This window comes from Pleurodeles waltl, chromosome 11 (assembly GCF_031143425.1).
Source record: "Pleurodeles waltl isolate 20211129_DDA chromosome 11, aPleWal1.hap1.20221129, whole genome shotgun sequence".
Taxonomy (NCBI): Eukaryota; Metazoa; Chordata; class Amphibia; order Caudata; family Salamandridae; genus Pleurodeles; species Pleurodeles waltl.
Window position 1 is genome coordinate 99,088,123 of NC_090450.1, and position 14,968 is coordinate 99,103,090.

Genomic DNA, 14,968 nt, shown 5'->3' on the forward strand with positions numbered 1-14,968 from the left:
TATTGTAATGATTATAATAGTCCGATTCATTCTAATGAAAAGAAAGTCTCATGAAAAGAGAACCTTAAGTTCTTGTGTGTTGTGCTAATTTTCTTGGAAAATGTGGCTTTTGATCAACTCTCAATAAACTGCCCCGAATTAAATGCAGGAAAGAAGTAGCAAAAAAAGTGAAACAAGGGTCCATGATGTAGCCTTAGCCATGTATTTTGAATATTATAATGTTCACAGACTAAACATAACCATCCCTTGGCTTACATAGGATTGGTGGCCTGGACAACACAACAGAAGCTACCTCTAAGTTCTGCTTTTATGTGACGTGTATCGCCTTTTTTGGTTCTTCAACAATGTGTTTCTATTACAGGTACAAGCTCTTGTTTTCACCACGGCCCTGATCTCTCTCTTTGAAAGACCCGCCAGTTCGACAACAGACCAAGAAACTACAATGACCATTAACTGGCCTGCACTGGTTGCTGGACGTCACAAGTGCTGCTACGTTCTAAAACACAAGCTCCACGAGAACAGCTGGGTTCGGCAAGGTATCAAAATATTCAAGTTGCTAGTCCAACTACAATTATTACATTCACGTTTTAGTCGTGTTTATGAAAGCATGAAAAACTGAAACATTACCCTAGCCTGTTTTTTAAAGATGAAATTTACCCAGGAGGACATTGGAGCTGTGTTAAGAGTGTGAGATAGAGGATGGTCATATACATCGAAGAATATGTTTTATTGAAAATATTTGTTTGCATTCTAAAATGACACAAAATGTCTGATAAAAAATATAAAAATAGCATCCGAATATAAGGTATAGCTTTAGAATTTACAATAACTTACAATAAATCAATTACAGTAAAATCAAAAATTAGGATCTGTATAAATTAACAGCTATAACGAACAGAACACAATGAACTACTAAATTAAATGTCCATAGAAGACAACCATATATCAGAGAGGAAAAAGGGCTTCGTTTAAGGCTTGGCAGACGGTCCTCTGGCCCTCCAGACTTGGGCAGATTGTGGCCTCTACTCTCCTGTCATAGGACCACCCTTCTAATTAAAAGATTAACTCTGTGCTGCTCACTTTGTCGAGGAGGTGCCATGGGTGTGATGTAAACTCTCCTTTGGAAGAACAAACTCCAAAAGCGGGAGTTTGTTCTTGCAGGACAAAATAAAAGTAGTCTCAATGTGTAGGAAGTTTAGGGAGGGTGTCATTTTCCGACCAGTCCACCATGTCTTTCATAAATGTCAGTGGTAAGAAAAACTAGAGTGACAGTCACCCTATTCTAAATAGAGTGGTGCAAGTACCACTGTGACCCTGGAGTCCTGGGGTGGATGGACTGCCAGGCCAAGGGTTTCTACCGATGGATCTGTGAAAACTCTATGGTTTCCCCACCTCCAAATGTGGTGGGTGAACCGTGAGTTCAGTGGAATGGTCATCTGCATTTTTATGTCAGATGCAGCTTCCCCCAAACTATAAATGAACCCCATATCCTTAAAGACATCTTAGAAACGTAACACACTTCCACCCGCATGGCATGATCAAATCAGTAGATTATTTTCAATTAGATGCCTCAAATCAGTCTCCCTGGATGACCGGTACCATAATTCTGTTCTCTTACACTGCGACACAACAACACCTTTGATGTGAACAAATGTTGGTAATTTGCTTTCATCCTCAGGGCAGTACTTGGTGTATAGAAGGCGGGAAAAGATACCATCTTTTCTTCCCCAAAGAGGATTATTTGGTTCCGACAATTTTGGATAATTACTGCCCCATCACACTGCTTTCTGCACGAAGGAAAATTATGTAAGGAGCAGAGGCCTCGTTCCCGATGAACCATTCACTATTGCTCATGCAGCTTCCCTATTGTTCCAGGAAGTTTAGAAGTTGAGGTTCGACATAGATTTAGTCTGAGGTTCGACATGGGTTAGTTAAACCTTTCCCAGGTTGAATGTCAGAATATCGTTGACTAAATATTGTCTGACACAAATATTGTGGGCCAAATAACATTTGCAAATGTATTTCTCCATCAGGTGTAGATTTTATTTTATTAACTCCTTCACAGCAACACTTTAGTAAACATTTGTATTTAGGACACAGTATTTTTTGTGAGACGCAATTTAAGCAACAATATTGTGGTACCAAACCCTTTCCCATATGTTCCTCAACATTAATGTCAGACCTCTGGCACAACTTATCATGTCACTTGGATGCTACACTATGGCAGACATCACATCCGGCACATTGTTAACTTAGACCACTATGGCCTCAAGCTCAGCATCCAACTTGAGTGACTTTACCCTTATTATTCAATAGTGGATGGGTACCATCTTGTGTAAACTCAACGGTAGTAAGACAGATCTGTTATTAGCTGAATTTCAGAAACATTACTGGCAGGACTCCCTCTGGCCCATAGAGACTGGGTTCCTCCACCATGCATGCTGAAAATAAAATCCTTCAATGACCTCTAACAGACGTCTTCTATAACACTGGATAATGTAGTTGCTTCTTGTTCTACGTTCTGAGTCTGTTGGGACGGAACTGTCCTTCTTGGCTTCAGACTTTCACCCCCAAATTAGTGGCTGCATGTGACCTATCTTCTTTGGATTATTGACTCAGGTTATACATCGGTCTTTGAACCCATATCCCCATACCCCTTCTGTTGGGGCAGAGGTGTGCTGTGGAAGGCTTGGCGAGGGTCCAGGTTTGAGGGTTCACCAGCCTATGGGTTGGAGGCACTCGTAAGACACCCCTAGTCCATCTCTGAGTAAATGTTCCCTCCCCTGCTCACTGCTTTTCCTGCACACAGACCCAAAATGCCATATGTCAGAACATTTTCAAGATGACGGACGTCTTTGTGCACACTAACCTTGGCAGAGAGTGCTGGGGGTGTGTTGGGAGTGTACTATGGTAATCCTAATATCCTCCCATATCTAAGACTAAAATCCAGTTTGAAACAGGCACCCTACCCACAACAAACCAGAGACAGAAGCCCTTTTTGGACAAAAGCAGGGCCCTTCAGCGACCAGACACGTGATTCATAAGAATTGCCTTGGCACCCTATTCCCTCCCTTTCAAGTGCACTACACATATTACATGTGTTGCATTTGACAGTGTGATGTCAAATGATGCACACAGCTTTCACTCTACATATTCTGTGGAGTTCAGAGGAGACATCTTTTCCCATTCAGGTCACCCTATTGTTTACTTTTGGGAGGCATTTCACGCCTCTTTCAAACTTTATTCAGGCCGAGTACTGCTTGGGAGAAGCTGGAAGATGATGCAAATTAGGCTCACGGAAATTCAGGCATTGAAAAAGTGTGCTTTTTTTAAACGTTACTGTTAGAAATAGGGTCTCTGGTTGGCAGTAAGTTTGCACTCTGTCCAAGCGAGGACCCTTACTCTATTCAGGGTACAGGAGAGACACACCTGGGTAACCCCCACTCACCCCCTTTGTATCTTGGCACGAGCAGAAAGGATTAACCCCAGAAGCAATGTGTAAAGTATTTGTACCAACACACATAGAATACAGTGAAAACACCACAAAATGGACACCACACCAGTTTATGAAAATAGGTAATATTTATCTAAATTAAACAATACCAAAACAACAAAAACCCAACATACACAAGTCAAGATATGAATTTTAAAAAGAATAGGAGTCTTATTCCATAGAAAGCAATGAGAACACTGCTGTTACACAAAAGTACCTGGTTTGCATAAAAAAATAAAGCTGCGTGTGGGTGCGTGCGTGTGTCAGAAAAGTCAGTGATGGGTTGATTCCTTACTCACAAGTGAGGCCGTGCGTCGTTTCCTTCTCTAGTCAGGTCGGCGATGCGTCATTTTTATCCCTCGCAAGAGAGTGATGCGTCGCTTTCTGGATGGGCACCTCGGGTTCTGGCAGGCTTTGCGTTGATTTTTCACGCCCAGCGATGTTGCGTCGAAATCTAGTCACACAGTGTCAGAAAACCGCGCTGCATGGGGTTTGCGTTGTTGTCCGCAGCAGCTAGCGGGTGTTGTGTGTAATTTCTCTAGCCACAAAGCGTCGATCTCCCAGCCGCGATGCAGGCGGAGCGTCGATTCCTTCCGCGATGCCGGCGGCACATCGTTTATCAGCCACGTTGCGGATGTTGTGTCAAAAATGTCCCTGCACGGCGGTTTTTGCATGGATTTCAGGCCTTTTCCAACAGCTTCATCTTTCAAGGGCCCGGGGACTGGCTGATGCACCACTTGGCAGTCCAGGAGTCTCACCAGGGAGTCCAGGTGCTGGCAGAGGAAGTCTTTGATGGCCCTGAGACTTCAACAACAGGTGGCAAGCTCAACTCAAGCCCTTGGAGATTCTTCTCAAGCAGGAATGCACAACAAAGTCCAGTCTTTGTCCCCTTTCACAGGCAGAAGCAGCAACTGCAGGATTGCCCAACAAAGCACAGTCACGGGCAGGGGCAGCACTTCTCCTCAGCTCTTCTCCTTGGCAGAGGTTACTCGAATCCTTGAAAAAATCTGATTTTAAGGGGTTGTGGTTCCAATACTTATACCCCTTTCTGCCTTTGAAGTTGGCAAACTTCAAAGGAAAGTCTCTGTTGTTCACAAAATCCTGGCTTGCCCAGGCCAGGCCCCCAGACACACGCCGGGGGGTTTGAGACTGTATTGTGAGAGGACAGGCACAGCCCATTCAGGTGTAAGTGACCAGTCATCCCTCCACTCTAGCTCAGATGGCCCATCAGGATATGCAGGCTACTCCCCAGCTCCCTTTGTCTCACTGTCTAGAGAGAATTCACAACAGCCCAACTGTCAGTCTGACACAGACAGGGAATCCACAAACAGGCAGAGTCACAAAATGGTTTAAGCAAGAAAATTCCCACTTTCTAAAAGAGGCATTTTCAAACTGACAATTTAAAAACCAACTTTACCAAAATATATATTTTAAATTATGAGTTCAGAGACAACAAAATCCATATTTCTATCTGCTCCCCAAGGGAATCTGCACTTAAATATTACTTAAAGGCAGCCGCCATGTTAACCTATGGGAGAGATAGGCCTTGCAAAAGTGAATCCTGAGTTTAGCAGTCTTCACTGTTAGGAAATGTAAAACACATCATGTCCCCCCTTTAACATACACAGCACCCTGCCCATGGGGCTACCTAGTGCCTACCTTAGGGGTGTCTTACAAGTAGAAAATGGGAAGGTTTAGGCCTGGCAAGTGGGTGCACACACAGACACTGCAGTGGCAGGTCTGAGCCATGTTTACAGGGCTACTCATGTGGGTGGCACAACCAGTGCTGCAGGCCCACTAGTAGCATTTGATTTACAGTCCCTTGCCACCTCTAGTGAACTTTACTAGGGACTTACCAGTAAATCAAATATGCCAATCATGGATGCCCAGAGCCCTAAAGCCAACAAAAACTGGTCAGATAAAATAGGAGGAAGGAGGCAAAAAGATTGGGAATGACCCTACAAAAAGGGCCAGGATAAACAGTTACTTTTCCTTAATATTTATCAAATACCCCACTTCATCACTGAATGGCTTTTTAATAACTACTAAAAATAGCTGTTTACATTTTTTTAGCTGGTCCCATTCCCAAGATACAGTATTAGTATTTTATAAATGTACTCTGGTTGTCTATTTAGGACAGCTAGGCCTGCCACAGTGAAAACAGCATTTTGGAGCGCGTCTCTATAGGGACATGGTACCATTAATTGTTCAATAAGTCCTGTATTTAAATACTGGGCACCCTACCTTGTGGGCTACAAAGCCTACATCAATCAACCAATCAAAAAAAATAACAATTTGTAGAGCGCGCTACTCACTCGTGAGGGTCTCAAGGAGCTGGGGTGGGGGGAAATCAACGGGAGGGCAGCGAGGGTCACTGATCGAACAACCATGTCTTGAGGTTCTTTCTGAAAAGCAGGAGGTCTTTGGTTTTGCGAAGGTTGGTGGGGAGGGAGTTCCAGGTTTTGGGGGCGAGGTAGGAGAAGGACCTGCCTCGTGTGGTGGTGCGTTGGATGCGGGGGACTGTGGCTAGGGCGAGGTCGGCTGATCGGAGGTTGCGTGTGGGAGTGTGGAAGTTTACTCTTTCGTTGAGGTAGGTTGGGCCGGTGTTGTGGGGGGATTTGTGTGCGTGGATGAGTATCTTGAATGGGATTCTCTTGTCTATGGGGAGCCAGTGAAGGGATTTGAGGTGTGGTGAGATTCGTTCGTGGAGGGGGAGGCCAAGGACGAGGCGTGCGGCTGTGTTCTGGATTCTCTGGAGTTTGCGTTTGAGTTTGAGTGTGGTGCTGGCATAGAGGGCGTTACCGTAGTCCAGTCTGCTGCTGATGAGTGCGTGGATGACTGTCTTCCTGGTTTCTGGGGGAATCCATTTGAAGGATTTTTTTAGAGTGCGGAGTGTGTGGAAGCAGGAGGAGGTTAGAGCATTGATTTCGCTGTGTCATGGAAAGGGAGGGGTCCAGGATGATGCCGTGGTTGCGTGCGTGGTTTGCGGGGGTGGGTGCGGGGCCTAGGGCGGTGGGCCACCAGGAGTCGTCCCATGTGGTTTTGGTGGGGCCGAAGATGATGATCTCGGTTTTGTTGGAGTTGAGCTTGAGGTGGTTAGTGGTCATCCAGTTGGCGGTGTCGAGGAGAGCAGCGTGTAGGTTGGTTTTGGCGGTGGTGGGGTTGCGGGCGAGGGAGAGGATGAGTTGGGTGTCATCTGCATAGGAGAGGATAGTGATTCCGTGTGCTCAGAGGATGTTGGCTAGGGGGATCATGTAGATGTTGAAGAGTGTGGGGCTGAGGGAGGACCCTTGGTGGACTCCACAGGTGATCTTGGTAGTGTTGGATTGGAAGGGTGGAAGGCGGACTCTCTGGGTCCGGTCGGTGAGGAAGGAGGTGAGCCAGTCTAAGGCTTTGTGGCGAATCCCTATGTTGTGGAGGCGTGTGCGAAGTGTGTGGTGGCAGACGGTGTCAAAGGCTGTGGAGAGGTCTAGGATGATGAGTGCGACGGTCTCGCCTTTGTCGACTTTGGTCCTGATGTCGTCAGTGCATGCGATGAGGGCGGTTTCCGTGCTGTGGTTCTTGCGGAACACAGATTGTGAGGGGTCAGGAGTGTTGTTTGCTTCGAGGAAGTGGGATAGGCGGGCGTTGACTAATTTCTCGGCAACCTTGGCGGGGAAAGGGAGGAGGGAGATGGGGCGGTAGTTGGAGATGATCTCCGGGTCGGCTTGTTTGTTTTTTAGGAGAGCAGTGATTTCCGCGTGCTTCCAGGGGTCTGGGTAGGTGGGGGAGTCGAAAGAGGACTTGATTATGATTACATAAGGGTAACTTACTCATATTTAAGAGGGCGAGTTACCTGTCAAGGGGTATTTTCACAGGTTGCACTACTGGTTTGACACTGGAACAGTCAGTCAGGGTACATGGGGTAGGCCTGAAACCATGTTTGTACTGCCACTGTTGTGGGTAGCACAGTAGGTACTGAAGTTCACAAGTGGCATTTAACTTCCAGGTCCTGGGTGTACTTTCTACTCCTTATACTGATGACTTATGGAAAAGTTAAATGTGCCAATCAGGAACAAGCCAGTATAACCATGTGCACAGGCACTTTTCTCCTGGTTAGCGGGGGTAAAAGTTCTAAAGCTAGCTAAAATAGGGTCACAAAAAGGCAATAATCATGGGTGACTATGCAGAAACGGCATGTTAACTACAAGAGGAGATACGCAATTAGCAATTTAGGGAGTACGATCCCATAATGGAAACGTTTTCTTGACACATGGAGGTGTGTGTGTTTTTATTTCAGTTTTGGGAAGGGATTTATTTGGGTTGAAAATAAAAACGCAGTGCCTAAGAAGCATAACTAGGAATCCTGTTGGAGAGATCTGGCCTATATAATAAAGGGGTTGGCTTAAAACATGTAAACCAAACTCCTGTGCTTCTCATAGCATACCTTCCAACCTGTATTTTGCTGCCTCTCTATGAGCTTTTTGTTTTTGTTCGAGGCATTTCACAAAGTAACAGGCATGCACCTAAAAGAATCCAAACCTATTGGCTTTGCCTATGCTCCTTAGCAATATCACGTAAGTGAGTAACATTAAACATTACTAATGTTTGTGGAAGGGGTATTAGTCTTCTGAGTGTCTCAATCACTCCCGCTCTCTTCTACACATCACTTTTTCTCTGCTGTCTCTTTGCTGGCCTCTTGTGTAATTTTTTCCCCACATATTTCTGAAATCCTCCCCCTCACTGTTTCCCAACCTATGGGTCGCAAGCTGATTTTTGGTTGGTCATGAAAGTCCAAACCAAATAGAGATGGCTTCAAGTTCTGTATTTATCTTGTCACATGTGCTGTGTTTCAAAGACAGAGTTCAAATGTCAGGCTATGTCTTCTGACAATATTTTGCTGATTTTTGTAAAAATGGGATTTGTATTTCAAAGCGCCTCTCGATTTTCAGTCAGAGAAAGAAAATCAAAGGTAATTATGGGACAGTCTTGCTGGGGTTCAGGGAGTGTGAAAGGAAAGGCTTTAATATGTCATTGTTTTGCAACACACAACAAAATGTAACTACCTGTAAATTAACTGTACACATTCAGGAGTTGGGAAAGCAAAAATGAAGATTGTTTTGGGAATTCTAGAGTTTGATGGAAACAAAGATTTTAATAGCATCAAAACAAATCAAGACACTTTATACGGTGATGCACACATGATCAATATCATGAAACCCAATTTCCATATATTATTATTTATGTGCAATATAGTTTTATCAGTAAACATAAGCCTGTGCATATTTAGTGACCATTTCAACAGAAAATATGCTGTCTGTAAATTAAAGGGCACTCCCACAAAACGCTTTAGTTACATAAAAACATTGCACACCTCATGTCCATTTAAGCTAGGTGAGTCATGGAGGTTTGTTTTTTCTTTGAATGAAATGAAAAAAAGATTTATAAAGTGCCCTTAATCTGCCGGTATCAAGGCGCTGCACCTAAGGAATTTCAGAATCCTATCCTGGATCCTATAGAAAAAGGAAAAAGAAAAACAGCCCTAAGATACAACATTTTTAAATTGGGTTGTGGTTCTAAAAGGTTTGGTAAACACAGCTCTATCTGCTTATGTCACACCTCATCTCATTAATCTGCAGCATCCTCTTCTCTATTTCCCCTGTATATGCTTCCTTGGATCTCCTCCACCACCCCCATACACACACAACACAACCACTCAACTGCAAGCATTGCATTTTCTTTTACTTTTGTCATGTTCAAATTTGGACAGGTGCGTACTCCCTCCACTATGTTGTATATGATCTACAATTGGCAAGCTTGACCATTGCTGTGTGAGCTCTGCAGAGAGAACAAGGATTGAATGGTCCTATATTCCAAACTGTGTTTAGGGCTCAATGACAGCCATTGTGAGAAATGTGTACTGCCTTGAGTCTCATCTCTGGAGCTCTCAGTCAGGACCTATTATAAAGGCTCAACCACAATCTGACATTACACATACACCTAGAGGCCAATACTCAGTACACAATATACAAGAGTAATAAGCTGCACAAAAAAACTGACAACATACTGGAAAAAGCAAACATGCTTAGGGAATGAAAGATTAAGTAAAATATGTGAAATATAACCGAAGATTGCATCCCGGACATTGATTACCTTAGCAGTTTTTCCAGTCATGGATCATAATTAGATCAGTGTTTTTGCCAGTATTCTTAATGCCCTGAATATAGGGCCTGATAGGGACTCATGTCAATGTCAGTTTTTAAGTTGAGCCAGTGATAGCGCATGTGCAGTATATGCTCTCGCTTGCGAGACATATTGTTTACAGTAAAGGGCTTAGAGCCTGACAGTTACTTACCATTCATTGGCTTTGTTGTCACCCTTCTTTCCGGTATCCTAATTGGCCATCGAAGGCCAAACATCACTTCCTTTCGGTCGAGCATGGACCAAGCACAAGGTTATTCAACTTAATTAATGCCCATCCGCTGCTTGTGCTTTGTTTCAGGTACTATTTTCCTTTCACCATCCCACTTCCTTTCCACATACTTCTCTCCTCCCGTTTTCTGTTATTTCTGTTCCGTTCCCCTTTCTCCTCCTCCCTTAAGTTGCTTTCCCCCTCCTGTTGTTCCTGCTCCCACCCTCCTCCTCGCCTCCCTTATGTTGCTTCCCTTTCCTGCTTTTTTTGTTAACATAGCGCACATCAGCGAAGCTGCCTTGAAACATGGCTTCAAAAAAATAAACTCTATGACACGGTCAACACTGGCTGTGTCATAGTGCTTTTTTTACGTAACTTTAAGCCATGTTGTGCAGCAGCCTGCGTTGCTGTGCAGCATGTCTAAAAAGACATTGACAAAGCTGATAGATCCCGGATAGGTGAGACCTATTGACTGTGCCAATGCTTGTTAACTACTGCCGGCTATGAGACCGAGAGATGATTTGTACCTAAGACGCAGACCTTGTTATTCTGGGATTCATTGAAAGGCCATTGAATGCATAACATAGCAAAAAGGATCACAATTGTTTCCTGCATGTATTGCTTCCTGTCTGCATTGCTTGTTTCCCTGTGTCTCTTCTCCCATGTATCAGTGCCAACATCTCACTTTCACATCACAGTGTTATTGTCTCTCATTCCCCTGTGTCAGTGTAAAAGCCTGTAATTTTTGTATTTCTCTGTAGTGTCTCCCATTTCTGTTTCCCAGTCAGGGTACCTCCAATCCTCACTGTCCCAGTGTCGCCCTGTTCCTGTATTTCTTCAGTCACTGCCCCATGTGTCCTTGGCTCCAAGACTCCTGCCCCTAACCCTCCTGGAGTTTGCCTCCCTGACTCAGTGCCTATACCCCAGATTCCCCTGTTTTGAATCGCTCAGATTCCCTCTCCCCAACCCCAGTGTCTCCATTTCCTGGTATCTCCTTGTCCTGAGTTCACCATAACCTAGTGCCACTTGGCTAGTGTCCTGTGTGTATCAGAATGTCACGTTTCAGGACTTACAAATGTGGTATTGATATTGTGTATCCATTTAAGGTGTTACTGCATGGGTATTTAGTATACCCAGTTCTTTAGGTGAAAAAAGTGGGTGGTCTCTAACTGCAGTATGGCCATAGAGGTGTGACTAGGAGTCCTTTACAATGGGTATGGCCAGTATAATTAAGGATTTGGCTTAAATCTGTAAATGTAGAATCATGTGACTTACACATTTTAAAAGTGAGCATGAGATGTTGGAAAATACAAGGACACCATGGTGCAGTCCTAAAAATGAACACACTTAGGGGAGGGGATTACTCTGTCACAAACGTGCCGGATTTCCCCCCGCCATGTTAAAAGTTCCATTATATCCCATGGAACTTGTAATACAGCGGACGGGATATCTGTCATCCCCTCCACCAACGTCCTAATCAGGCCTTAAGATATGGCTAAAAAAAATATGGATAGGGATCAGAGGCAGATCGTGCCTTCTACAATTTGAGAAATATTCAGACTGACATTTTGTTCCTTTCGTTTGAGTAATGGCACAGTCCTTCTACAGGATGTGGTAGGAGAAACGATAAAATCAAAAAAATTACACTAATTTCCATTATCATATCTCTCTGTCAGACCCATTGTTAGAAGTGTAGCAAGTGTGTCATGAGCTCCAGTGCAAGGAAGGGAAAGGGCACCCTGACTGCGGTTTAGAATACTACAAAAATCATGGTTCAGTGGGTTCCTTAGGCATCTGCCCTAGTGCCACTTCACCTGTTGCATCAATGGAAGCTACTCCCCTGCCCAGTGTTGCTGGTCTGACAAAGTTCTTCCTTTCATAAATACATTATTTCCCTTCCCACCTGATGCAGGGCCCAAAACATAGACACAAGAACACCTGCCTCCTGCAGCTGCAAAATAAAGAAAATTAATACTGTGTTGGACTGCAAGCAGGCTCCAGGCTCAAAACAGTATGAATACATGTTAGAAACTAGTTGGTCTATTGACCATAGTTGGCAAGCTATGTACCTTGTCAAAGTTTGGACCACAATCCTAGTAAGGGTAATTTAGTTACACTCCTTAAATTAACCTGTGCTCACCCCCGGTTCACTTGGTGCAGAAGAGTCAGGCTTAACCTAGAAGGCAATGTGTAAAGTATTTGTGCAACACTTAATTACAGTAACAGTGAAAGACACCACAAAAGACTCAACACCAGTTAAGGAAAATAGATGGTATTTATCTGCTTAAATTAAGACCAAAAATGGCAGAAAAAATGTCCAATTAATTAATTAGGCATTAAACAATTTTAAGGAAAGTTTGCTGCAAATCTCCCAGTGGTGTCAGAGAAGTATTTTGCCCAAGTTATGGTGGGACCCGGGGTCAGTAGCTGGTCTCAAAGCGTTAGGGGAATTACATGGTGCTCCCTTAAGGGAGATTAAGGTAGGAGCACGAAGCGTTTCCCTGCTCTGGCCAGGAAGGAAGTTGAAGGCTTTCCTCCTCTGGTTCTTACGGCCTCGGCCGCAACTGTGGTGGTCCCCTGAAACAGGTGAGGTAGGTAGGCTGCCTGATTTGTAAACCGGGCCTCTGGAGGGGGGAGTCATTGTATAGCGGCTGGGCACAGGGAAGTCCTGTGAGCAAGCTGCAGCCATGCTGGCAGTTTCTGGGCAGAGAGCGCGACCCAGGCCAGCTGAGCTCTGATCACGGTCGGCATCGCCAATGCTGCCAGTGTGCACGTGAACCCTGCAGTCACGCTCAGGTTCTCAGAGTGAGAAGCGTTGTCTGCATGCAACATGGCAAGTCTCAAGGCAGGGCGGGGGGCACAAAACACAGGCTCACAAGGGCAGGTACAGCTTTAGTGAGGCAGTGAGGCGGCGCTCAGGGTGTTTCCTTGGGGATTGGGAACTGGGGCCACAAAGTAAGCTGGCAGACCTAGGGAGCCCCTGAGGGGGAAGGGGGCTGCCCAGCACAGTCTTCTCAATTGCAAGTGCAGGGTCGAGTTGAAGAAAGGCCCTGCACTGGGATCTTCTCCTGTCCACGTCCACGTCCAGGCACGCTCCTGCTTTGAAGCACACAGCAAGGAGGGGAAGAAAGTGATGGAAGGTCTTTGATGTCCCAGGGACTTTACAGAAAAACCAGGGGCAAGCCAACAAGTCCTTGGTGACAATTGGTGGGGGACAGGACAGTCAGGGCTCCTGCAGGACAGAAGTAGCAGGCAGCAGGCCAACACACAGGGCAACAGCAAAGTGGCAGTCCCTCCTACAGTCCAGCACACAGCAGCAGTAGGCCAACACAGCAATATAGTGCAGAGTGGCAGTCCCTCCTGGCAGCACGCTAGTCCTTCCTGGCAGGGAGTCCTTGTTCCAGTAGACTGCTGATCTTGTGGAATTTGGGGGCCAACATTTATACTTTGGTGCCCAGGTTCTGGAAGGTTGGGGTAACTTCCTTTGAAGTCCACAGGTCACTCCCCTGCCCTCCCTGGCTCCAAACACTAGGCAGGGGGTTATATGCAGCCATTTGTGTCAGGAGAAGCACAGCCCTATTCAAAAGTTTCAGCCCATCCGTCCTACCTAGCTCAGGAAGACCCCTCAGCATGGTGATGGACCATACATATGGTAGTGCCACACCCAAGCTCCCTTTGTGCGTGACTCTCTAGTGGGAATGCACAAGGCACAGCTGTCATCTACCCCAGACATGTATCCAGAGACAGGCAGAGGCATAGACGGTTAAAGTAATTTAAGATCTGCTTTCACCATAAGTTGTGATTTTAATTTGTAAGTCCAGGGACACAAAACACCATTTGGAGGTTATAGTTAAAAGCAACCCCAGTGCTATTCTATGGGAGAGCCTTGCAATAGTGAAAAATGAATTTAACAGTTTGTCACTGCCTGGACATGTTAAACTTGTACACCCTTTTATATACACTTCACCCTGCCCTTGGGGGTAACTCAGGACTACCTTAGGGGGTGACAATGTAATAAAAGAAAAGGTTTGGCAGGAAAGGGCAGTTTAAAACTGCACGCACAGGCTCTGCAGTGGCAGGCCTGAGACATGTTTGAGAGGCTACTGTAGTAGATGGCACAATCAGTACTGAAGGCCCACTAGTAGCATTTAATTTACAGGCTCTGGGCACATATAGTGCACTTTACTAGGGACCTACAAGTAAATTTAAATATGCCAATTCTAGAGAAGCCAATGTTACCATGTTTTAGAGAACAAAGCACCAACACTTTAGCACTGGTCATCAGTGGTATAATGCATAGATCCCTAAAGGGCAGTAAAAATAGGTCAGATTAACAGGAGGAGGAAGGCAAAAAGTCTGGGGATGGACCTGCAGAAGGGGCCATTTCCAACAATACACAGTGAGAAATGCAAAGGCCATGAGATGAGTCCACTATGAGAGTGAAGTCCTGGGTAAAGATGATCTTTATTTCCACAAGAACAGAAACAAAATCATCTCAGGCCTTCTCCCTCCTGTTGTTCATTCTCTTTAGTACATGCCCCAGTACAACAATGAGCCAGGTAACTGCCTGCCAGTCGCTCAAGGAAATGTGTTCTTAGTTTGTTCCACCTGCTGCAGTATGCCAGTGGCTAAATTAGTGGGCAAAATATAGAGCCGGAAAGGAAATTGTTAAAGTTGCCAGTTTTTCATTACTGCTGGTGCTCAGACCCAGCTGGGCCTTGAAGCCCTGAGATACCTTCACCTGGTCAGCTGTCTTTTTCAAGTGGGAAGGTCTTTGTGAAGTTGAATATTTAAAGACTGTAGTGTGAGTGCCAGTTAATGACCTATGTAATGTTGTAATTACACCTCTTTACACTTCCGTGATACTGAAACTGGTGAATGAGAGGCCCTCTGAAGACCAGGCATACAGCATCCATTTTAGGACATCCTCATTCCTCACTCCTCATCCCTACTTCTCATCCCTGCTTCTCATCCATCATCCCTACTTCTCATCCATCATCCCTACTTCTCTTCCATCATCCATACTTCTTCTTATCCATCATCCCTACTTCTCATCCATCATATATTATCCCTACTTCTCATCC

The 14,968-nt window shown here is 45.0% G+C and overlaps 1 protein-coding gene across 4 annotated transcripts in view; it reads left to right on the plus strand.

The window, feature by feature from the left end:
• Positions 1-14,968, plus strand: part of WDR49 (WD repeat domain 49) — a 436,680-nt gene that overhangs the window by 15,744 nt on the left and 405,968 nt on the right. For all 4 annotated transcript variants that reach the window (XM_069213220.1, XM_069213221.1, XM_069213219.1 and 1 more), the window contains one exon: positions 362-536. In XM_069213220.1, the coding sequence (XP_069069321.1) occupies positions 362-536 (175 nt within the window). The remainder of the gene's footprint in view (positions 1-361; positions 537-14,968) is intronic.